This window comes from Zonotrichia leucophrys, chromosome 8 (genome assembly GCF_028769735.1).
Source record: "Zonotrichia leucophrys gambelii isolate GWCS_2022_RI chromosome 8, RI_Zleu_2.0, whole genome shotgun sequence".
Classification (NCBI taxonomy): Eukaryota; Metazoa; Chordata; class Aves; order Passeriformes; family Passerellidae; genus Zonotrichia; species Zonotrichia leucophrys.
Window position 1 is genome coordinate 21,630,189 of NC_088178.1, and position 25,462 is coordinate 21,655,650.

The following is a 25,462-nucleotide window of genomic DNA, read 5'->3' on the forward strand; positions in this document are numbered from 1 at the left end:
TATTGACAGGGAAGTTGTATTGTGCTGGACATCTGAGCTGATCTCGGATCACAATCACAGCGACCTATCATGACGCACAGAAAGTTCTACCTGAATACGAGGAAGAACTTTACTCTGTGGGTGACCACACACCTGTACAGATTGCCCAGAGATTGCGGAGTTTCCCTCCCGGGCCATGTTCCAGAGCCGTCCGGACGCCACCCTGTGCCCCGCGCTGGAGCAGGGAGCTTGGAGCAGAGGAGCCACTGCGGTCCCGTCCAGCCTGACTCACTCTGCGATCCACAGAACGGCAAAATTGTAGAATCGCAGAGTGACAGCACGGTTCAGGCTGGACGGGACCACAGTGCCTTATCTGCTGCAGCCTCCCTGCCCCAGAGCAGAGGCACAGGATCCAGACAGCTCAGGAACATCTATCTCCCAGGAGGGAGACTGATTCTGTGGGACACAAACGCTGCCCTCACGCCCCCGCTACACTCCTGCAAGAGGCATCCTCATTGCACACCGCCCAGCCTCCTCCTGCGAGGCAGCTCTGGCACGGACGCAAGGGCTGTTCCGCCCGGCACGGCCACCGCTGGCCGGGACAGCGCAGCCCGGAGCTCGCCGCGGAGCCTCCCCCGGGACTCCCGCACCCGTCCGCCCTCAGCGCCCGCGAGTCTCGCTCCTCCTCCCGCAGCTCTCGCGATAGCGGCGGCGGGCGGGCGCGGGGCGGGAGGGGGCGGTGCCGCGGCGGCCGCGCTCGCTGACAGGCGGCGGGAGCGGGAGCGCGCGGCATGTCCGCGCCCGCGCGCCCCGCGCGCAGGTGCCCGCGGCCGCCCCGCCGCCCCGGCGCTCCGTGACCGCCGCCCGCCATGGGGCCCCGGCCGTGCCGCCGTCGCCGCTGAGGACAGGAGGAGGAGGGGAGGAGAAGAAGAAGAAGCCGCCACCGCCGCGATGAGGAAGGGCCGCTCTCGGGGGGACAAAGCGGCGCCGCCGCCGCCGGCGCGGAGGGAGCCCGGGCGGGCGGTGTCCGGCACCGCGGCGGAGCGCAGAGCCGCCCTGCTGGGGGGCGGCGGCAGGAAGGAGCCGGAGGATGCCCGGGCCGCGGGGGCGGCGGAACGGGTAAAGCCGGGGCGCGGGGCGGGGGTCGCCGTTGTTATGGAGACGCGCCCCGCGCGGGCCGGGACCGCGGCGCTCCGGCGGGGCAGAGCGGCGGGGGGCGCGGGGCGGGGGCAGCGGCGGCGCCCGGTGCGGCGGCAGCCCCCGAGCATCCTCGCTTGCTCCGGGCGCTCCCGCAGGTAGATACCCCCAGAAGGGCGGAGGGTGGAGCGGTGGCGTGCCCGTGCCGGTGCTGACGGCGTGGCGTGAGTGAGTGAGGGCTGCGGGAGCCGCGGTGCCGGGAGTCTGCCCGCGTGCCGCGGAAGGCGGGGGAGGATGCAGTGGAGCCGGGTGTGTGCTGTGTGCTGGCTGGTGTTACTAATCGCAGAGTACATCTTTCTAGTAACCCTCTGTGGGTCACTCCCAATCGCGATGGTAATTATGATGCGTTTTCCAGCATTTTAGGTCTTAATTCCAGGAGTGGTTTGTTTAGGAAACATAGCGTACCTTTGCAGAGACTTGAAAATGCACAGGCTTGTTACATGTGAGCGTGTGTAAGTTCAGCATGTCCACTTTTGTGTCTTTCATACCCACAAAAACAGGATCTACTGATGGGTGCTTAGGATTACAAGGACGAGAGACCAAACAGATACTAAATCAAGTTTAGGATCATCAACACTTTGGTTTGGTAGTCCTAGTTCTACAAGAGATAAAAATGGGAGGTGACACTTTGCAGTGGAAAAATGTAGGTGACAACTAATGCTATTTTTTTGTTTATTTGACAAGAAGGAGAAAGTATCACAAGTATGAAGATTCCTGGGATGCAGTAATTCATTGCCGTGTTTTGCCATTTTTTGGAGCAAAGAGAAAACCTAGGTTCTTTGTCAAAAAGGTGTTTTAAATTTACATCATTGTTCCAGATGCACAGCTTTATGCTCTTTAAAAAAGGGTTTTTTTCCCTAGAAAAGCTGTGTTACATTGCCTTCAGTTATGGCGGCATTGGATTTTGGCTTTGACTAGTGGATATCTCTTGAATACAGGTTTATCAGACTGGGCCCTTGAAGAGGAGTCATCTAGCATTTTATTCTCTAGTGCTTTGTTAAGCCAGGTGGTTAAGAGGGGCTGCTGCTTTTGATCTTTATTCTTTCCTGAAACAACTAAGGAATACTGTAGTCTTCATTCAGGGAAAAGAAATCTAAAATCAGAAGAGGTCACTCAGTATCTTCCTAGCTGTCTGTGAAATGGGCAAATTTGTAGAGCAACCAAATGCAGCAGCAAGGTGTTTGTTGTACTATTTTGATGTATGTTTATGATATTGACACGGAAATGGAAGGAAATGATTTCCATTCTTGGTGGTGTGAGTGAAACGTACAGATCTTGCATACAGAACATGCTATATCTTGAATAATGTACTGAACACTTGGGCAGTTTCACTGAAACAACCCCAATGCTGCAAACCAGGGAAGGCTGCAAATTCAGAAGTGTCAGTTTTTGAGATGCACCAGGCTTTTTAATGGGAAATAGTGTCAATTTGTGTTTAACTTGGGCACTCTGACTAGGACCTGGAGTGACTTGTAAGAGCAGATGTTTGTGTGCTGGCAGGTATTCGGTGTGTTGGAAGAGGAATTTTTCAGCTAAAGTTAAGAAGGCTTCTACTCAACCATGCGTGAGATACTCCCCAAACTTCTAAGAAGAAGCTCTCATCCCTTCTCCCCTTTTGCCTTTCATTTAAGGTTTTGTGAGTGTGGTAAACAGCTGCAAATAAATGGGTGTGTTGGACAAATGTGACAAACAGCATTTCTGTCTTGAATAGCAATAATTCAGCGTTTATTTAAATGTTGGTAGTTGGTAGTGTGCGTGTGGTAGAAAAGGCCTTCTGAGATGCAAAAGACAGCGAGACACTCCATTTTCACTGATCCATCTTGTAGCTTGACAAGTATTTCCTTTGGGGCCCTTCTGATTTAAGTAGCCCAGTTGTTCCCAAGTCTGTAATGTGCCCTCAGCAGTGCCAGTGCAACAGTGTGCACAGCTGCAGCAAACCATTCTGGATTAAATTCCCATCTCTTTGTTTGCCATACATTTGCACAAGTTTGTGGCTGGGAGAGGCTGAGCTACTCCAGTGTTGAAAAAAATCCTTATCAGCCTGTGCCTGCAGCAGTTAATCACTGTACTGACCTTAAGGCCTTTGAAAATCTGGTCCTTTGCTGTGCTCGCAGTTCCGACGTGCCCACGATGAATGTTTGCGCTTTCTCGTGCGTTGTGCAAGAATTAAGAATGGCTGTAATGGGCACATTAAAGATCCCTCTCGCCCAGTGTCCTGCCTCTCCCAGCTGCCAAGAACAGATGCTTGGAGGAGAGTACAGTGTATATTGAGGAAATGCCTCTCCCAGCCTCCAGTAATTTGTGGCTCATAGGTTTCCTGAACCAGAGGTGATATTTGTTTTTAGAGCCCCCAGTGGGTTTTTTCTTCTATGAATTTGTCCAATTAAGTGTTTGAAGCCATGTATGCTTGTAGCATCCACAACATCCTGTGGCTGAGTTGTAGGGCTTAAACACATTTTGTGTGGAAAAAACACTTATTTTTGTTTGCTCTTAAACTTTCTGCCTGCTTGGTTTCATGCCTTGCTTGTTCATTCTTGTATTGGTAGAGACAGTGAAAAGGAGAATCCATGTCATTCTGTGCGCCTTATGGGTTGATGACTTTTTCTTGTATTTACCGTCCCTTGCTTGTGACTTTTCCAGAGGCACCTCAGAAAGAAGTTACTCTACCCCTTTCATTCTCCTTGCTGTCTTCTTTGCACCTTTTGCAGGTATGTTTCTGAGTGGAGACAGTGATACAGGAATCCAAGGAACAGGGTTGGGTTGCAATTACCAGGACCAGCTACAGTATTTCAGCATATGCCACCCAGTAAACTTACATAGCATATTAGATTTCCTTCTTTAATCTTTTGCATGCTTTTTCTAGACAATCTTTAAGCATTGAGTTGGCATTTCTGTGGAACTGTGATAACTCCAGTCACTCTTTTAAGTGGTAATAACTAGTTCAGAACTTGTGATTGTGTACATATTTTTTAAATACTATGCATCATTTTACAACTACTTGCTATTTTACAGCCCACTTAAACAGTATCATTAAAATCTTCTTCAGATCTTTGGTCTTAGCTTTTGCAATCTTCAGTAGCTTTAAGCATTGTCAGCAAACTCTGTCTCATGATTGTCAAACTTCTTTGCTAGATTTTGCCTTAAAATACGGAAGGTGTTGACCCCAGGAGAGATCCTTGTGAGACTCCAGTGGTGATCCTTCTTTTTTGGGAAAAAGGCCAATTGCTCCAACTTACTTCCAGTTCATCAGTCATTAACTCATGACTGAATTGTCCTTCTTACTCTGTGACATTTTAGTTTCATTGAGTGAGGGCATCTTTGTCAAACACAGCCCACTTGGATTTCAGTAAAGGATCAGTTTAATCATGGTATGGTTGCTGACTGCACTGAAGAAGAAAATTGGGAAGTTGAGGTGAAAGTGATTTTTGTTCATGAATGACAGTCACCCTCATCCAGAGGCACATTTCAAGCACTAGGCTGTTTCCATATCATGCTGACATAACTCGTTTTAGTGATATTTATAGTGAAAGATTTGACATGGATCATAGCCAATATTTGTCAGAATTGCTTTTATTAGCATTTTTTCTTCAGGTAGAAGACAAAGTCCCCATAGAAAGGATTCTTCAGTTTCTAGAGGAGATGGCTGTAGAGGTTGTGATGGAATTATACAAGACCAGGGGGTGGGTAGCAAACAGCAACTTGCTGTGTCCTCTGGTATTGAGTGTTGACTCAGGCTTTGCAAGAGGTGGATCTTCATGCTCAAGGTAATACCTGTACTTTGTATTTTTTTTCCCCGAGGGATGCAAAAGATCCAAAGGAGGCGATTAAGAGTGGACATTATTTAATAGGTAGGCCAGATCCACCTGAGGAAAACCCCTGAAATCAGCTAAAATCTAGGAGAACATTGGAATGGGGCAAATGCATGGTGCTTGCTTTTACTTGTCTGTATGGAATGTCTTTGTTGTTTTTTCCATGAAGAGTGGGAGCTAATGTATCCCTAACAAATCTAAATGCTGTCTTCCTCTAAAAGCAGAGGGATGATAAACAGAGGTGAGGAAAACTGTAGTATTGTCACAGGTCTAGTGGGATGGAGGTTGAGAGAGAGTAAAAATAGAGAACACTGGGCATCACTGAATGACATTTTCTGCTCTAAAGGCATGCAGGGAAGTAGGGAGTGCAACCCAGGGTGCTTGCTTGGATACATGACAAGGTGAGGGAACAGAAACAGACCCCATCACTTCCGACAAGCTTCCCACTCTTGCTGTGGGTGGCCAGATGTGCCACCCATTTATGTTTGGTTGCAAAGTATTTTCTGAGCTTTAAACAAGCTGAGTTGCAATCAATTCATTTAACAATAACGGTCTCTAGGAACTGTAGTGCTACAAACTTTCTGAGAGTAACAAAAATATTCCTTTTTTTTCCCCACCTGTCTTTGAAACATTTTAGATCTTTCTGTCCCAAAGCCAAAATGGAGCACTGAGGTTATTCAGTGTGCTGTCTGTGGAGCTTTCCTGAAAGATAAAGTGAAACATCTCTCTTAGGAACTGATCTTATCTTAGCATTAGATCATGGTGTGTTTGTCACCTCTTCTGAAAGCTCTGCCAATGTTTAATTATTCCTGCAGTTAGAAAACTAAACGACATTTTACTTCAACGCTTGTTTTGTCTAATGGCCAACTTTCAGCTGTGGAATATGCTTGTGCTAGCACAGGCAGTAAAAAATCTCTACTATCTGATCTCTTTTCCATGTAGAAGTATTTGAAATGTAAAATTGAGCTTTGGTTGGAACAGAAGACACTGAGTTCTTTTGCTTCTAGAACTGTGTGCATTTCCCTCTTGATTGTTCTTGGAGTGTTTGCCAAACCCAGGTAATGCTCTGGCAGCAGCCTGGAGTAGTGTGATTGCAGACAAGCTTCTTCCTTCACCACTTTTGGATACTTGTCTTTTTGCAATTTTTGGGATTGCATTACCACAGTTGGGTGTGTCATATGAGAGAGGGTTTTGTAACGTTATGCATATGTGGATATTTCTCCTCCATCTATGAGTAAAATCATGCAAATTGGTCCAAGACTACTTGTAAACGATAGGTTACAAAGCTTATTACTCCTTTCATGTTGTCATTATATTTTGATTCTTTTTTTTTTTTTCTTGGAAGGAATAGCAAAGGATCTTTTCCACTGACTTCTCACCCTGTTCTTTTTTGGAAAGCAGTCAGTGACCAGCAGGGAGAAACTGGCCAAACCCCAGAGTGCTACTCAGATTTATTTTGTCTCCACAACTGCAGAGAAGCTGTTACCATGCTTTCCTTGCTGCGTGGCAAGCCTGGAAACTGAAGAGATCTTTCTTTTTTCCTAATTAGAACTTCAGTAGTTCAAATATGCTAAGTGTTTTCTTTTCTTTTCCCTCTAGGTGACATCAGTGCTAGTAAAGGCAGTACCCCTGTTGTGATGAGCTCTGTATGTAGACTGCAGAACAGTTTGGTGTTCTTTGGTTGTTTCTACCATGAGTCTTCCCTTTTGATTGACAAGTGAAGAATAAAGTTTTTGGAGTTCAGTTGGCACTTTGCTTCTCAGTTTTCTCTACAGCTCTGACTCAGGTTGCTGGTCACAGCTGTGTTGCAGCTCTCCCAGTCATGGACCCTGTGGGTGACAGCTCACAACACTCAGAGCTGTTCTGTATAACTTCATGTCAAAGCCTACAGGCTGGGATGAAACTTAATCTGAAGAAGATGAAGGTTTATTTTCAAAATTCAAGCACATAAACCAAATCAAATGGACTTACTGTTAGCCATGCAGATTGCATTTGCAATCTAGTGTAGTTTGTACAATTCACATTACATATTCTATAAAAGCAACCATAGCTTAATCATAGCCAAATATATTCTGTAAACATCATTGCTCCTTTTATTAAAGGAGGGATGGAGTGCTGCTAACTTCTAGAAGATCAGGAACCATCTGTTTATATAAATGCTTATTACCACCCGTTACGTGAAATTGTTTAGGGTTGATTTTAGGGTAGTTCTGACCTGTGTCTGTTTTGTCAAGGGAGCTAAAGAAATTTCCTAAGGAGGACATTGATAAAGACTCCTGAATTGCAAGTTGTGATTGTAACTTTCCAGTAAAAACTCAGTTACTGTTTGCAGACCTCAAACTTCCTTTTCTCATCTTCCTTTGTTGCTGTCTAGCTCTTTTTCTTATGGCAGGAAGAAAGCAAAAAAAAAGTGCTGTTTTCTAATAAAAAGCACAATTCTAGCCTGTGGAACTTCTAACATGGTTAACCAGAGTCCAGGGTGCATGGTTGGATGGCAGGCATTCTTACTTATCCTCAGACTTTATTTTCTGAAGTTAATTAGCTTTTCTATGGAGAACTAAAGGTAGTCAGGAGGCCAGGGTGTAGCTGTGGAGGAATCAGATGTTCTCTTGTGACATGTTCTTTGTTTTCTTCTTGGTCATTTCTCTGAGGAGGCAGGAAAAGAAACCAGAAAGAACAAACCTGTCAGTGCCCCATAGGTGTGTCTCACTGCCTGCCATGAACTGATTCTTGTTGATGCCAGAGCTGCTCCTGCCTGACTTCTTCATTAGCCCCAGTTTTGCCTTTCTGTGTCCTCCTCAAACAGAGATGGCAGCTCCAGGAGAGCTCTTACTCTGGGTTCACTTCTGTGTTCATACCAATATTTAAAAATATGAGGTGCTGAAAAAGTGACTGAGGGAAAGAGTCATCTAAAAGCAGGCAGAGGGAAATAGAATCAAGGGATCAATTCTGTAATGTGCTTATTAGATAATAACAGAACTGAGCCAAAAGAGACATCCAGATGCAGACAAAAGGCATGTGGAGTCAAGTGACCAGTTCTGCAATGGGCTTGTTGGGTAAGAGCAAAGTGGCACCAGAGGGCTGATGGCACTTCTCTGGCCTGAGAAAATGGAATCATCACTTCTCTCAAAGTTGAGTATTAATGGACAAATTTCTGTTGTGTAAATCAATATTTAGGAGGCATTGCATCAGCAGCTTAGATGATTCAGCTTGCCCATGTGAGATTTCGATTTCCTGTCACCAGTGAAGAGTAAGAGCAAATATTGTATTAGCCACATTAATTTCATATCTTGCATATTAGAATAGCTAAGCAGGCAGTGGAAAGATACAGTACACTGCATTTCTTGTCCAAAAGCAGAATAGAAGTGAAGGAGCCAAGAGAATTCTTCCAGAAGTGCTAGGGTTTGGTGTGGCACTGCTTTTCTTTAGAATAATTATTAGCCTTAAGGGGGAAGCTGCTGCTACTTACTGTTTGTTACAGAGCACTTGAGGATAACAGTGGGGTGCTGTCCAAGGCTTGGATTAGGCAGCTGCAAAGCACTCAAAGATTTTGGATGTATTCCTGACTGGATGCTTTGGGAAACCAAGTAGCATATCCAAGTGTTATTGTGTTGGAGGAATGGGTATGTGTTATTGACTTTACACCTAGCAGTTGACTTCTTGAGCAAGCTCACCTGCCTTCTTGCAGCCCAGAGTGTAAATGTTGTCCTGCCTGTCAAGGTAGTTCTTAAAGAGTCTTCAGAAGGGGCAGTTCTTAATTTTGCTTTGATAGGTATTTTTTATTGCCCATGCTGCCTGCCATAAGCCAACATTGCTTTAGTGCTATAAGAAAGGCGATGGATTATTGAAGATATGATGATAGGCATTTATTTGAAATGAAATTTTTTTAAAGTATTTAATTCCTATTCATGGAAGCTGAGTAGCTGAAGCTAACAAAGCACTGAAGACCACCAGGCTGGTGAAATGTTTGAGACTAAACCAAAATGCTTTATCCATCAGCAAGACTTTGTTCCTCAAGAACCACAATAGATAAATGGACAGGTCATATAGAGTCTCAGTGATTTCATTTCCACATCAAATAATGATGTGCTGTGGTTAGTGTATTTTTGTAGTGATGTTTGAAGCCTGGTGAAAATGCTGCTCTTTGAAGGAAGAAGCATGAACACTCAAAAGACTGCATTGAAACCAGATTTAGAACTTTTTAATTTGCTCTTCCTCTAAGCTGTGTCTTTTGTGAGTTTTTATTTAACAGTTAGGTTCCATGAACCCCAAATCTAGTAATCTGTCAGAAGTTATTTTCAAATGTTCTGTTATAAATACATGTTACAGTGCAGTGAGGGAAGAGGGTTCAAGACTGATGGCTTGGTCTTGCAATAATTTGGAAGTCTAGCTTATAATTTTTTTTCTATTTGAAATTGGTGTAGTGTTAATGGAGTCTATTCTGTACATGGAAAACAGGATGATGCTGTGTTTCTTTTCAGGAAAGAATGCTATTGGACTTGCATCATAAATATTTTCACTTTTTGTTATACATGTAGTAAACATTTTTACCAATAAAACATGTTTAAAACCTTTTAGTTGCTCTGGATTTTTATGAATGTAAAAGCAAGACAGCAATTCAAAACATTCCATGTACATGTTTAAATTTCCAGAAGCAGATGGAACTGTTGAGGGTGGGCTCTGGAGAGTGTAAGAATTTTTGAAATGTAATTTCTGATTTAGTCTTCATGAGCTGTCTATATAGGAAGATTTTCTGTAATGATTTTTCGTTATAAGGTGTGAGAAATAATCCACCATAAACATTCTCAGCTGTTTGTAGCCAAAATAAGTTGATTAGTTAATTGATTGATACTTGGCAAATTTTTGTCTTGACATTTACTGAGTCATGCTGTGTTCTGAAACTCTTGTAGGTGTTTAACATATCAGCTAATTCAGCTAATGCTAAAAATACTGAACAAGAGTTATAATAAGAAGCTGATTTTCATTGCACTTTTAGAATGCACCTTCCATTATCTGCTCATTGTCGAAACAACCAGCAATCCATTCAGGACAGATTTCCAGTGAAGTTTTTGCTTCTAAGGGGCCCATTCAGCTGGTCCTGACTTCTTGCAGTGTCTGTGAGCTGTCTTGTGGAAATTGGCTGGATATACACTGTGTGTGTTTATCACTTGGATATGTTAGCTCCTAGCACAGCAGGATTGGAAACCAATAATAGGTTGTGTAGGTCCTGCCATCCCTGTTGAATTTCCCCTATGGGATTTGATGGAAGAGTTCACAGAGCAGATTGTCTTTCAGGATGGAAGAGACACTACAGAAAGGTTACAGTAGTAAACAAATGCTGGCCTGCAGCATTCAGAAGGCAGTTTTGCTAAAGACTAAAATTATGTGTGCAGTTAGACCCAAACTTGAGACACTTTTGTTTGTTTGGATTAACAAAGTACAACAAAGCTAAGTGGAAAAGGTACATCCACCAAGGAGTGAGGGAGGTTCAGTCTGTGGGATGAGAACTTGAGAAAACATTTCAGCTGCATTTCAGGAAGCTTGAAGACTTCTATGAAATCCAGTACTTGTCAGATTGATTAATTGATGCTCAAACTTGGTTTCCTTTTATCCTTTAAAAATATAGCTATCATGTTTTGAGCTCGATAATAATGATTTAAAAACCTAGTTTTCTAATACATTAGTTTTCTTATATGCCTTTCTGTTGCTGTGTATGATGGGAACTTTGCGCTGCTGCCTCTGCAGACTGTTTTCATCCCACTCAGGGTCATGCACGTGCAGAAGGACTGCACAAACACCCGAGTTAGACTCTGCAAGTGGTTTGAGCCTAGGTCCATGTTTCCAGGATGTGCATGTGGAGTTCTTTTGGTGGGGCCTCTTGGGATAGGACAAGGGCTAATGGTTTTAAACTGAAGGAGGGTTGATTTAGATTAGATATAAGAAGAATTTTTTACCAAGAGTGTGGTGATACACTGGAGGAGTTTGCCTAGAGAGGTGGGATGTGCCCCACGTCTGCAGGGGTTCAAGGGCAGGTTGGAGGGGATTTGAAACAACCTGGTATAGTGAAAGGTGTCCTTGCCCATGGCAGTGGGGCTGGAACAAGATGATCTTTAAAGATCTCCTAACCAATCCCAATACACTATTCTATGATTTCCAGGTATCCCAGGTACTAAGCTAGAGATTTGCTTCTCTTTGCATTGAAGGGCATACAGCTCAGAATGATCAAACTGTGTTTCTCTGCACTCTTAAAATACCATTTGTCATTATGAAACAAGTACACAAATGACAAAACTACCTTTGTCTTCTATGCAGCTTTCAGAGAATACAACTTCACTAATGCAAGCAAAGTGTTAAACTCTGGAAAAGACAAAACTGAACAAGAGTGTGTAATGTCAGCGTGGGGTGCTACTTGGAAAAAATGCACTGATAGTGAAATGATTTCATGTCTAGCAATGTTTCTTTGATGTTTGTTCTGTTAATCTGGTAGCTGTGTGTCCTCTGTTCACTGAGGACTCTCAGCAGCTCTCATGACTGTATCATACTCCAGTTTTATTGTAAAGGAGCTTTTATAATGCCCCAGAGCAAGGAAATATCATCTCAAAAATTGAATGCCTAGTAATTAAAACATGTTTATTAGTTGCTGAAATCACAGCATTCAATATTTAGTGTATTTACAAGCATTTTATTATCATCAAAATAACATTTTAATATGGAGCCTTAATAAAGACCTTTAGAAGGAAATGAAGGAATCAAGTCAGAACTGATGTCAAGTGTTCTGGGCAGCACCAGAAGATCAGAGAACAAATGAATGAATTATAATCACTGTTTTGGAGAAAAGCTTATAAATGAGTTGTCTGGCTACTGGGGTGACTGAAGGCATTTAGATATTTAAATATCCAGGCATAGGTGGGTCCAGTGACATATTAGTAGCAAATAGGTCTTTATTAAATTGCATCTGTGCACTATGAAGGTGGCAAAAATATGACCCTGAAAGCTAAATTATTCATTAATTTAATTATTTGTACATTCTTTGACATTTACATTAATCTCTGTTTTAGGACAGAGGTTGTTTCCAGGGTTGTTTTGCCAGTTTAGCAGACACTTCAGCAGGAGTGTCTGCTGACTCCAGTCTTTGTTTGAGCTCAAGGCACGGTGCTGTTCATAAACCCAACACTGGGCATTGTTTCTGTTCTCAGGCAGAAGAAATACGTCTTGTCCTTGAACAAATTTTGCCTTCTGTTCCTTTGTGATGGAACTGTATTACCCTGCTTGGTGAGGAGAAGCTTTTGTGCAGATTATAGAGTTTCCATTTCTTTGTGCAGACATTGATAAGAATTGTGAATTACCTTATCTTTGCCATTTAATGGGGTCTGTGACGAGAAGCTAAGGACTAAGCACTTATTGTGTGTCCAAGGGTTGGCTTAGTTTTGTTTAGGTCTAAAGCCACTGGTAGTTTTAGTCACAGTTTTATAATAAATTGGTAATTTTTTCCCCTGTTCTGTACATGCAGATCTGCTGTTGAATCTCAGGGAAAATTTGTTCTCAGGAAAAACCACACACAAGTGCTTCTTATTTTTGGCTCTGAATTGATGTGCTTATCTCATTTGTGGTAGGAAGTGAGAAGGTTGCAGATGTTTTATGGAAACAAAAATATTGATGCCAAAGAATTGGAACTTCACAAAAAACCAAGTTTTTTTCATGGTCCAAATAGAAATCCTCCTCAGTGATGATAACACCAGATTAAATTGAATCTTGGTCTCTCTTTGTCATGTATATGAACAAATAGTGTTTTAACTCTTAGCAGTCCACTGGTTCTTGTTATATTTTATTTTGCCAGTAATCTCTGTCTAGCTACAGATGGTTTCACTACTGCTACTATTCAGGCCATATCTATGATCCATAAAATAATCCTGGGCAAAAAAAATAGGGTTGCTAAAGTGGATTCCTGTTGTGTTTTCTGGTTTCATACCTTGCTTTGTGCAATATTTGTTATTCAAGTGAGCTTTAACAGTTATGATCAAGTCTTAAAATTGTATTACCCATCTGTAAGTAGCCATTCAGTGTCTGATTAGAAAAACCCCTTGAGCTCACCTCAGTACTTCTCCACCAAAGTTCAATTTATGAGTTATTTTTAAAATTTTCTTTGTAAGCAGCTTCATTTGAAATAAGCCTTGGAATAGCAGTTGGGCATGGATTTCTTTCCTCTGGTCCCCTTAGTCTTGGGACATATTTTAAGGCAATATCTCAATACTTTCATTAGAGATTGTACTTCAAACTTAATGCACCTTAACATTTTTCTTTGGAAATTGCTTTTTGCAAAACAAGATTAGAACTCTGTATTATTAGTAAATAAGTAATTTTTATACAGCACACACATTTTAATACACTGTTATTGTTCACTTGTCAAGCTTTGTATTTTCAGCTACTATTTTATTTTAAAATGTATTTTATTTGTGCCTTAGACATGGAAAACTCTATATTGTTTTGGGTCAGGAATCAAATATGAATACAGATAACACCTCTTAGGTTTTCCAACTCAACCTGGAAGTTCCTGTCTGAAATATATAAAATCAGATAAAACTTCCTTCCTGGTTCTATTGCTATGAAGCAATTGTTTGTTCGTGTAAATTAAATGAACTTAAAACTTACCATTAGGTTTTGTTCATCTCTGTTCCTAAAAAAACAGGGAGTTTGACATTCCAAATAAAAATTCATTGGCTTGTAACATTTTACTGGGCATTAAACAGAGTTTACACAGGTATAGGTGGGTATTTTATGTTGATTTGTTCTTTCCCTGTGAACGAGACAGTGAGACAATGTCAGGTGCACAAAAATCAATATAGTTGGAGATCTGAAAGCTCTAAAGCGAGCCATCGGAGTTGCAGGGCATGAAGGTGCCCTGCAGAATCCTCTGGTAAGTCTCCTTTTTATAACCAATAGGAAATCACAGGTTTCTTTGCCTGCATGGATGAAAGTGCAGCTGTTCCTGCTCTGGCTCCACGAGCAGTTCCCATTCTAGTCTGACCCACAGCCTAGGTGTGCTAACAGGGGTTTAAATTCAGTGTTTTCTGTGTAATAAATATCTGAATAAACCTGTGAGGAACTGACACACCAGAAAAGTTTGGCTTGCTGATACTGTGGATTAGGGTCTTCAGCAGATCTAAACATGCACTTCTATTTAACCATGTAAAACCTCATTGACAAGAATAGGGAAGATAAATGAGATAAATTTGATAACACACAGGATGCTAAAGAGAACTTGAAGTTATCCTAGTCAGTGATGCTGGGACTCATCACATGCTTGGCACATCTTTTGAGTCTATTGAAAGAAAATCTTCAGAAAAAAGTTGTTTTGATGTCTTATAAAATCCAATTTTATTACAAATCCCTTTTTTGGTGGGGGTCATATTTCTTTTAATCCTTACAGCATTTGAGTAAGGATGATGAATGATAGAGTTGTTTTGTTTTATCTGGCCAGGAGTTAATTTCCCTGCTCAATACAACCTTTTAATGTTTGCAATACTCATGCTAGAGGAGCAATGATAAAGGAATGAGGTGGCCTTTAATGCTCAGTGTCTTTGTTCAGACTGGTTTTGTTGTGAGTGCAGCTACTGAGCCTGGTGTGGGGTTTGGAGTCTTGATAGATTGATAGTGGTGTCTTTGAGCCTCTGTGAAGTCTGATACAGACTTAAGAGGCTCTGTTTCTTTTTCTTCCCTTGATGAAATTAATTTGGCTTTAGGCATTTACGAGCTGAATTCAACAATTACTCTTCTCTTTTGGCTGTTGAGGAGATCTTGAATAGGGTTGAAAACTTTGTTTAACCCATTTGTGTTTTCATGTAAGGACCAAACATTCAAGCTGATATAATTTAATCGTCAATTACCTTCTTTTTTAGACTGTGGTTCCATTAGGAATAAAACAATTCTGTATTTCAATAGGCCTCATAAAGGGGCTAATAGTGTACATAGTTATAAATATTTACCTTTTCTTTTTAAATACCTTTTTCATGTGATCCTGCAGCTGGGATGCTTCACAACAGAGTTAACAGCACTGACTTCCCTGATGAAACATTAAATCTTCTAATTCATTTGTTCTAATCAAACATGCCATGTAACTCCTGAAGAGTTAACAAGAAAAGAAATCTCATTGAAGAACAAGATAAGGAGGGTGTATCTGATAGTATGGGCTTCTGATACTGGGTCTTTTAGGGAACTTTCATTTATTTTTCTTGTTTGTTTGGTTTTCGTGCTGGGATTTTTTTTAACATGAAATTTTGAGTTTGTAACCTTTCTGTCATCTGTGATATAACTGCCAATGGGTGTGCAGAGGAAGCTGTAGGTATTCAGAATGGTAAATGTGTGCATGATGTGTTCAAAACATCGCTGTGGCAAATAACACTTGGCTTTGCAGTCATTTTGCAAACTTAATATTGACACTAAGTTCAGTTTTTGTATTTACTGTTGTAGGAATGTTGGAATTTATTGCAAAGTTCTTTGAATAAATCTACTACAGAGAAAAATAGTGTAGAGCTCTTTCTGCCTTTAAATACTGACCCTTTTATATAATGCAATACATTCTGTAAAGCTTTTCTCTGTTGTTGATGTTGTAAACCAATATATTATAGCCCCTAAGAGTCTATGTTGATTTACTGTAATTTTCCTTGATTCTGCTGTCTCTGACATTTTTCAGGGTGCTGCTGGCAAGTACATGAGTTAAGCAGATACAGTTAAAAAGAAACTTAGTTGCAAATTCTTATTTAGCCTATAATTTTGGTCACATGTGGGCTCACCCCAGCTTCCTAGTAAGCTGCTGGCCCTCTCCTCTCAATGTGTAATGCCCAGACTAGAAAGTTAAGGCAAATTTCAGTGCTAAATACTAAAGCATAAATACTATGATTCCATTGCACTAATTGCTACTTATACAGATAGATATTTGTTCTGTGATCTGTTGTCCAGGCCTTTAATTTTCAGTGTATTTTAGAGTATATTAGAGCAGGCCTAATGACAGGATCAGATTTATCTTTCATTTAGGGTATGCACACAGATGATATAAAGTGATGAGGAAAGGCTGAGAAGAAAAAGAATGCTTCTCAGATGTGCACACAGCCCTGACACAATAAGCTTTTATCTTTTAAAGGACAAACAGTACTGTGTTAAAAAATAGAATGCAGCTTTCAATGTTGACTATTTTTGGTGCTTTCAAAATATTCAGAAAGTATTAAGTTTCCCTCAAGATACATTGCTCATTGGTTATATTCCTTAGAAGATGGGCTAATAAGAGTGAATTCTTGGCCAGTTTATTGTAGTTAAATTTTCATTCTTCCTTCCAACAGTTTGCTAGGATTCACTTCCAGATGACCTAAGGTTGTTATGCTCATTAGGCTTCATAAAAAAGGCTTCTCATTTTTCTTACTAATGGATTTCCTGTTCATGGAAAACTTTTGTGTAGATTCTCCAGCCCCTGGCTAACAGTTTAACATATTTTGACCTGCAGACTTGAATATTTGTCAGTCACAATTGAGTGCTTTTGCTTGTTGTAGAGATTGTGAGGCAGTTTGTGTTTGATTTAATTACACCACAGTTACATGCGAGGAAGTGCCCTTTGCATGATCTGTTATTTCTTAAATATAGGCCATAAAAACAGGGCTTGAGAAGTTTTATCCCAGCTTTGGTCTGATGCTGATGTATGAGTCTTGCTGACTGTGTGATGCTTCACCTGGCAGTCAAGCAAAACAAATCCACACTTGCAGTATTCACCTGCCTTTTGGAGATTAAAGACCTGTGCTGCTCTCTTGCAGCACCATTAAATGAACAATGGTTAAACAAAAGAGCTTCTGACAGCCCTTGCAGTGGTTTAGTGCTTGTTCTTTTATATCCTGCTTTAATTGCTTGGAACTCTTCCTGTGCAGTGAGGGCTGAGGAGGATCCTTGTAGCTGTATTCTGAAATTACCAGATCAGGTTTTTAACAGGGGTTGTAGTGATCAGGCAAATTGAGAAGCACTTTTGGCTTCTTGTCTTTTGTCTGCATCCCCTGTGACAATCTGGTTCTGCCATCCAGCTGTGTGTGATAACCCCAATGTGAGGAACAGACTTATTCCAGTATCAGAACTCTTCTAGTGCTTTTTCTGTGCAAGTGTGGTGAGTGACTGAGCTGAGAAATTCAGAGCCTCTTGATAGCCAGGAAAAGCTTTGCCCATTCTTCTTCACATCCTGCTATTTCAAGTTATGTGAGCAAACTTTTGTGTACCTTTGTAGGGAGTGATAGCAATAATCTTTGCCTAGCAAATCAAGATTATGTGATGCTTTTATCTTCAGCCCTAAGCTTTGCAGGAATCAGCTGGCTGTTTGAACCTGATTTTTAGCTTGTGGCAAAAGCCACAAGCCCAAAGTAAATGAAGTTCTTTATCACCTTTGAAAAGAAATGAATGGAGAGAGGCTCACAGTCCTTTTCACACGGTGTGGGCAAAGTGTTACGTGCTTACTAATGCTTTCATCTTTAGGGCTGTAAAATTGTTTTCTTTTGGAAAGTGGAAGTGGAGTCTTTAAAATTATGGCAGTTTGTTCTATCTAATCTATTCTTCAACCACTTGCTCTGATAGATTCATTTACTAGTTTGAAAGCATATAAGTAAAATTTTGCTCTACCACTGCAAAGAGTTTCTTTATTCATCAATTTGGAATGTTGTGTAAGATTTTTGTGTTCTTTATAGGTATTGCTTTGGGGCAAGGACAAGGGAAGATCTTTTCCTGTAGTTTTTTCCTTCCTTGTTTGAGAGTGGTAATGTAATCTACTGCTATTTTCATGCAGTTCATCTGTGATCTGCAATATCAAAGCAGGGCTTTGATGGATGAGTGAAGTAAATTGCAGTCTTATGGAAGACAGCTCTATTGTTATCAAGCTAAAACTTTCCCTCTTCATTGTTTTTCTGACACAATATGGACACAGCTCTTAGAAAATGAAATTTTAAATTGGCTGTGTTGCACTTAGCATTTTTTAAAACATAATAGGATGTCTCAGAACAGTGCACTTTTAAAAAACCTTTAAAATATCTATTTGAAAAGTGACTTTAACAGTATATTAACCTGCAGAATTTGATTGGAAGTCTTTTCTTCCAGACATTTAACTCAGAAGACAAAGTCTTCTGAACATTGCCCAAGTGTTTAATGTGCTTAACAAGAAAAGGGTTCATGAAGAGGTTTCCATATGTAATATGTACCAAATCCTTCATTTCTAGAAGACACCCTGGGTTCTTTGGTGAGCGTGGGAAGCTGTATTTACCTTTCTACTATTCCTTTCTTATCTCTGTAGTAGTTTTGGTGGAAAGCTGAACCTGGGGACAGCTGTCACAGGGAATGGCTTTTTGAGAAGTAGCTTATGCCGCTGGGCTGACCTCAAAGGTGTGTGTGGGCAGGGTGCTGGAGCTGATCAGATGCTGTGCTAGGAGTAGGTGTGCCCTTCAGCTGGGGACCTTTTGATTTAGATATTATCAGAGCTACAGGATTTGTGTACTGTAACTCAAGAAGACACATTGAGAATTTGTAATTATTTTTGCCAATAAAAGGAGACTGCATAGAGGGAAAAGGGGAAGGGTGGGGAAGTGGGCACAGTACTTTTGTTTCTGCCTTCAGTGCCTTTCCTTACCTGGTGTCCCAAGCTGAAGAATGTTCTTATTTAGTTGCAGCTCACTGAGAATGATTGGTGAGCGGTTTGTGTGTGTGTTTGTGTGTTGAAAGGGAGGTGAATGTGCACCTGCAGGGGAAGAACCAGAACAACAAAGCAAACGAAACCTCCAAAACACCAACAAACACCCCCAAAACTTTGAAGAAAGAAGTCCCAGTTAGAACACTTCAGTTTAAGTTAGTCTTTGACATTTTAATTTTAACTGCTGCTGATGTGCACGGGGCCTTTCAACACATGGTTAATTTCAGGGAAGTAGCTGGATACTGAAGGATGCTGGGAATATTTGGAATTGAAGCATAAGGAGTGTGAGAGTGTAAGCTGGATGAAGTTCTTAAGTAATTTGTTTGTAAGCTGGAGTGCCCATGTTCATTTTTTGTTTTTTGTTTTTGAGGCATGCTAATTTCAGTGTCACAGATGGTAAACATGTGCCAGATTTCAGGCCCTATAGGTGTAGGACAGGCCTTATTAAAAGTGTGTGCATGTTTCTGTGTGTCTACTTACAGTAATATACGCAAATATAACCATGTTCTTCCATCCTAAATAGAAACAGCAGACTCTCTGCCCTTGGCCTCTGCAGCTTTCAGAGTCCCCTGTGCTGGGGCACTGCTAATGCTGCAATTTAATATTATTTAGCTTACTCCCAAGTACAGAGAGAAAGACAGGTAAATGCCTTTTCAGCTCTCCAAATGACAGAAAAGGAGAAGAGTACAGGCTGCTGCAAATGAAGGACTTCAGTACCTTTGTGGGGAAGGTCAGAGACAAATGAAAATGCGATGCTCTTTGCTCCAAGATGTGCACAAGGAACCATAAGATTGAAACAGTTTTTCAGCTGAGCAGTTTTCTCCATTTCCCCCACTCTTGCACCAGCACAACTGCTTGCAGCTGTATGGACTGGGTGACCTGACCTGCTCTGGTACCCAGCTGTCCCTGTGATCTGCTGTAGACCCTATGGAGACTGAAAGTCTGAATTTTATCCAGAGCAGCCTGGGAAAGTCTGCAGGAAAGCGTGCACCACTGAGGCTGATGTGGAGCAAAGCACTGCTGTCCCTCAAACAGTAATAAAGTTATTCAGTATTATGAAGTGCCAAAAATTTCATGATTAGAAGGAGATGGGGTCTAAGAAAGGTTGTGAATGAGTGACTCAGAGTTAAATGAGAATTCTATTTCAAATCCCAAATCTTTTTTATTTTTCATATAAAGCCACTTTATTTATCTCCTTCCCCTCCCCTCTCTTCCCCTTGAGATTTTTAAAGTGTGTGCTTCTGGTCTGGATTTGACAGTTTGAGGCATAACACTGTAGACTGAATAGATTTGAATTAATGACTTTAGAAATAGAGTTTGACTTGAATCTGCAAATTCTAATTAAAAACTGTAACTGGTAAACTAGTTTTTGATTTAAACATAATTTAAAATTATGTTAAATCATGTGGTCATGTATCATGCAGGGAAAGTTATTTTTTTCTGCCTCAGATGAGATTTTTATGAGGATGAGCATGGCCTGAAGTGCTGTATAGCTAATGAGAGGCATTTGAAATAAAATGGAGGAGTCCATGAAAACAAGTGGAGTGTTTCACACTGCAGAGAAGGGAGAACTTGAACTATATGGGCTATAATGGAAAGTGTCACCTCTTCAAATCCATATCTGATAGCGAAGCTTGTTGTTCTCCTTTGGGTGTGGAATGAGAGTTTGACACTTCCAGAACAATGAAAAGCATGAGGAAAGCACTCACAAGTGGTTGTGCTTGACACTGCTCTGCCTACGCTGTTTTGACTGAAATCTTGCTGTATGCTGTGAAAGGAATTCACATGTGTGGGCGTGTTTCTGACAAATACATGTCTAATTTTGTTTGTAGTAATAACAAAGACATGACACAAAGGCTGATCCTTATCCTAGTTATTATTTGGTTATGCATATGGTCTTCGTAGAGCTATAACTTATAATAGCAGTTTTGGGTTGCAATAGACATTGCAACAGCTTCTGTATAGGTATGTTACTCATAGGCTGGATGGAAGAAAGATTGAAGAAGATTGGAGAAAGTACTTTTGCTTTAGCAGGAAATAGCTTTAATCAAAGCTGAGCTTGTTTTTCATTGCCATTTTGTCCTAAATACTGTAAGAGAAAAGAACTGCTGTAGCATAATTGTGTTTTTCTGACTATTATTAATGGCATTTCTTGCAGCAGTGGTGTTCAAGGACCAGAGTTGACAGGGACCTTGTGATGTGCTTTCTGTGCAGCTATGGGGCACCAAAGAGGGGGATGTTAAATGTTGTTGGTTTGGTTTTTTTTTTTTTAGTGGCGTGTGTTTCTTTGTATTTTTTTGAACAGTCTCCTTTATGCTTTGGAGATTGCATGTTTCAGACAGGGGATCCTTGGCTGGCATTAACAAAGTTTTGCATGTTTTTCTCTCTCCAGGAGATGATAACAGAGTCCACTCCACTGCGTTGCAGGAAGCTCAGCAATCCTGACATCTTTTCATCTGCTGGCAAAACCAAGCTCCACCGTCAGCTAAGTCAAGATGACTGCAAGCTACGAAGAGGTAGCTTGGCAAGTTCTTTGTCAGGTATGCCATTTTGTAGAGTATGACACTTGGTTAGTATTAAAGAAAATTCAGCATTGTTGGCATAACAGTCATAATAAAAGATACTGGTAAGGTGACCTCTTGTTGGCAGGGCATACAAAATTTGATGTAAGAGAAAGATGCAAAAAGAAATATCAGTAGGGAAGAGTGAAAAAGCCTGGACTGAGATTTTTTATATTGCCCAGAGTGAAAAGTTAAAAACCAGGGTTTAATATGTAAAGTTAAAGAATGGAGTTGTGGAACTTTAGGTGACACATTGGTGTATTCTTACCCCTTTTAACATCAGCACTGAATGTAAACTTGCCCACTTTGCCCTTTTGTTTCATACTGGGAGACTGACTTTTATATCATGTTTAAATTACTATTTAGTTTCTTTTTGGCTTCAAAAACATTGTAGGAAATTGTCATTCAAAGTAAAAAATCTTATTAACTTAATGTTTTTTTCAGTTCATGTAAAATTTGTTTTTTCTTGTGAACGTGATATTCAGCCTTGTAATTGAATTTAGTTTGTCAGCTGTAGAATCATTGGAGCAAGCATAGGCAAGTAATTAGCCAAAAATGGACCAAGTTCAGTAGTTTTCTTTTTTTTCAAAGTCTTTGTTACTGGGCTAGGGGCTGGTTTCACAACTGTTTAAAACTGATATCAGAGTCTGTGGTGCTGGAATAGAGCACAGAGAGCTGCATGATCAGTCTAGAATGAAAGAGCTGATATGCCCGAGTGCCACTGTTATTCTGTAGGGTTAAGTTGCAGCCCATTTCCTCCCTAATTAGGCTGCTTGCCTATTTGCATGTTAGTGCAAGAGCTGGGAGAGTTGAAAATTCTCAGTGGGAGAGAAAGAGGAAGAAGGTGAAACCACTTTTTTTGATTTATATGATTGTGAAAATACATCCATCTTTTATCAAGGGAAGATAAATATTTTCATGTTTGAGGTGTTAGGTGTAATAGAAATAAATAAGCAGTAAATTATGTGTATTTTATTTTGGCTTGGCCTTGACTTAGTGTTTTGTTTGTAGTAAGTGGATAGTTTTTGAAAAATGGAAACATTCATAATGTTTTGTACATGTGCAAGTTTGTTCTCCAAGGTAGGTTAATCACTAGAGGAGAACAGAACTTTATGAACCACACAGCTGTTGACTGACTTCAATGGCCTAAGTTAATACTGTAGCTTTTTTTTTCCCTTTGACTAGAAGAAAGCAAAGTAAATAGGAGGAAGCAGGAAAACTGGACTGTCTGTTCTCTTTTAAAAATAATTTTTCTGTTTGGAGATTGTAATTTCAGAACAAGAAATTCTATATTCTCCAGAACCTGTTGGTTCATCTTGATTACTTTTCAGTCTACTATACCTGATTCAGGAAGGGGTAAAGAGCCTGAAAAAGATCAGTCTGAACCAAATGGGTAGAGAAAATGTACAGGTTTAGATGTGTATTTTCAGTGTAGGTGTTTGGAATGTGTGTAGAACTTGAGGCATGACAGGGAAAGGCTTTAGCTTTAAGTTCCATCCTTAAAATGATTCCTGCTAATTTTTTGTCACAGAATCAAATAAGTTTGAAGAATGCAGATGACTGATTGGCTGAGATTTGACTCTTGATGGAATTCTACCCTTCTGGATTCATGTTTTGTGGAACAAAAGGAGATATTGATAACCATATCTTATAGAGATTTAAATAAAATTATTCTTGTCCTCAAGCATGGGTATTTTAGACTGCTGGATAATTATATTATTTGACTTGCTATTACAGGATATCTTTGTTAGTGCTGTATAGGGATAAATACAGCAATGTACATTTGTGTGGTTTTAGATCTCTGCTGACGAGTTGTTGTATTTATACATTATCTTGAAAATGATCAAGCCATGAAAATCATGGCCACAGCTGTAAGCAGCTTGAGTGGGACCAGGAAGAGGGTGCTAATATGTTGTGTCTCTGTTTGCTTGACAAAGTTGGGCCTGCTCATCTCTCACACACTTTGACTCTTTCTGTTGGTGTATACTTGGCCCATTGCCTGTAACTATCACAGAAAATCAATCTTAACAAGTTTAAAAAAGAAAAAAACCACACCACTTCCACTCCACACCTTTCCCCAGCATCATGGCTGGTCACATTATGTGGCAGCCTTCCAAATATTGCAGCCACTGTTATGGAATGAATGTAATAATTCACATTTAATTCTGAGGTGCAGTTGAATTTGTAAACACCTTTCTGCCTCTGAGAGAACAAGTCTTTCTGCAGCATATTTGTGATTAAAGGTGTAGCCTTCCTGCTACTTACTGCAATAAATGTCTCAGTCCTCTGTGATTCCTGAGCATGTAGTAATCCATTGAATGCAAGAATCTTTACTATGGTTGGAAGAGGGTGTGTTATTTAGTCCCATAGTCCTAATTTTAAGGAACAGAGGTATTATCCACTTCCATTTTGCAATGGGGAAATTGCAGTACAGGGCTTGGCTGACCAAACTTACAAAGTAAGTCATGTGGAAGCTAATAACTGAACCCAGATTCACAGACTTCTTCACTTATGTGTTTTTAACCACAGAAATATCTTCTCTTTTTTCTTTGTGGATGACATTGTACATAAAAGGAAGCTGTCAAGCTCTGTGGAGTCAAAATATGACCTACTTTGACTTTGGTTCTTTCTCATTGTGGAAATTTACTGCTTGACATTTTTCAAAAACGAGCGTTGCATTGACTAGAAAATCAGTGTTGAGCAAAAAATATCCATCCATTGTTCAAAGCAAGACAATATTTAAACATACACTGTATTATGTTACAGCTGTGTGAAATGCAGTGCTCAGTGTTCCAGTGGTAGGAGGAGGTGGGGATGTCTACATGACCAAGCTACTTAGAGGAGACAATATTTTACAATTAGGAATCCATTTTCAGAAGAAATTTTAAAATTATACTAAGGAGGTTTTGCCTTCTTTTTGGGCATATAATGTTTCCTTTTTAAAGTGAGTGGAATATGGGAACTTATAAAGTGATAGCAGTCTGTTTTTACAAGGTGTTTGGATTTCCCCATTATCTCACAATGTAAAGTAGATTTTTTTGGAAATTGTTAGTTATCAAGCATAATGAATTTACAGGTAAGGTGCTCTTACAAATTTCAACCTACCAAAATCTTGAAATTGCTTTTTTTAATAATTTCTTTTTCTTCCCATGCAGTATTTGTTCTCAGCTTTGTACTTTGAACTTGCAGACTTGTTTAGAAACAAGCTGATGGTATTTTGATTTTATTTTTAAAGGAAAACAGCTACTTCCCTTATCAAATAGTGTCCACAGTGGAGTGGGGCAGACGCTGTGGCAGCCTCCTGGAGATACCTCCAACCTGGTCCGCATGAGAAATCAGTCTCTGGGACAATCTGCTCCCTCCCTTACTGCTGGTTTGGTGAGTGCCTCTGGGAATGAATACTCATGGTGCTTTTGGGCTATAAAAAGTGATGGGATCCTGTGCTTTAGTTTTTACCTTGTTTCCCCTGTTCCTGCTCAGTGAAAGCAGCATTTTGTTCCTGTGGGACTTTTTAGGCTACAGGGTGAGCCAGGAAGAGAATGTGTTCATCCTGCTTTAGACAGAAAGTAGGAGAAGATGTGTGTTGAAGAATCATTATATCATTGGAAGTCTAGGAGATATGAGCATGGGAACCCAACCATTTCAAACAAGTTTAATTGGGAGGCAGCTTTCTGAATATCTGCCTCTGCCTGCTTTTCTAGGGAATAGCTGGGGGGATGAATCTGAAAGGGATAACTCTTATGTCCAAGTAATTGAAGAGCTGAAATTGATACATGCTCTTCTTTGTGGTTTCTGTCAAGAGGTTTTGGTAAAAAACTTTTGGGAAAATATTTTCAAGGAATGTTGCATCTGCTAAATTAACATTTTCTAAGAAAAGAGTGGTCTGTATGGGGAAACACACTCAGGTGGCTACAGTCAACTCTGAACTGCACACAAAAAGGAACACAGGTTTTGTTTGTAAATTTTTCTTATTATCTATAAAATTCTAAAATCAGTGACATGTGAGGACAAGAAAAATCCAAGGGTAGAAAAAGACAGTTACTTGTGAGCAGGCATATATGCAACAGAAATTGTTGGTAAGTAGTAGATTAAAGCCAAAGTTGATTTTTTTTTTGCTGAACAACTATGTGCTATTTGTATAACACGTTTTACTTAAGTGAGGAATTTTGGTGTGTGCTACTTATAGTGCTGCAAATAACTGGGTAAATTTATGT

At 40.5% G+C, this 25,462-nt stretch overlaps 1 protein-coding gene across 2 annotated transcripts in view; it reads left to right on the forward strand.

Moving 5' to 3' along the window:
* The first annotated feature begins 777 nt into the window (after nt 1–777).
* Nucleotides 778–25,462, forward strand: part of MAST2 (microtubule associated serine/threonine kinase 2) — a 186,573-nt gene continuing 161,888 nt past the window's right edge. The window contains exons 1-3 of one of the 2 annotated variants that reach the window (XM_064720422.1): nt 778–1,098; nt 21,080–21,227; nt 24,484–24,626. In XM_064720422.1, coding sequence (XP_064576492.1) covers nt 931–1,098; nt 21,080–21,227; nt 24,484–24,626 — 459 coding nt within the window. In that variant the 5' untranslated portion in view covers nt 778–930. The remainder of the gene's footprint in view (nt 1,099–21,079; nt 21,228–24,483; nt 24,627–25,462) is intronic. The other variant, XM_064720419.1, reaches the window with a different exon arrangement.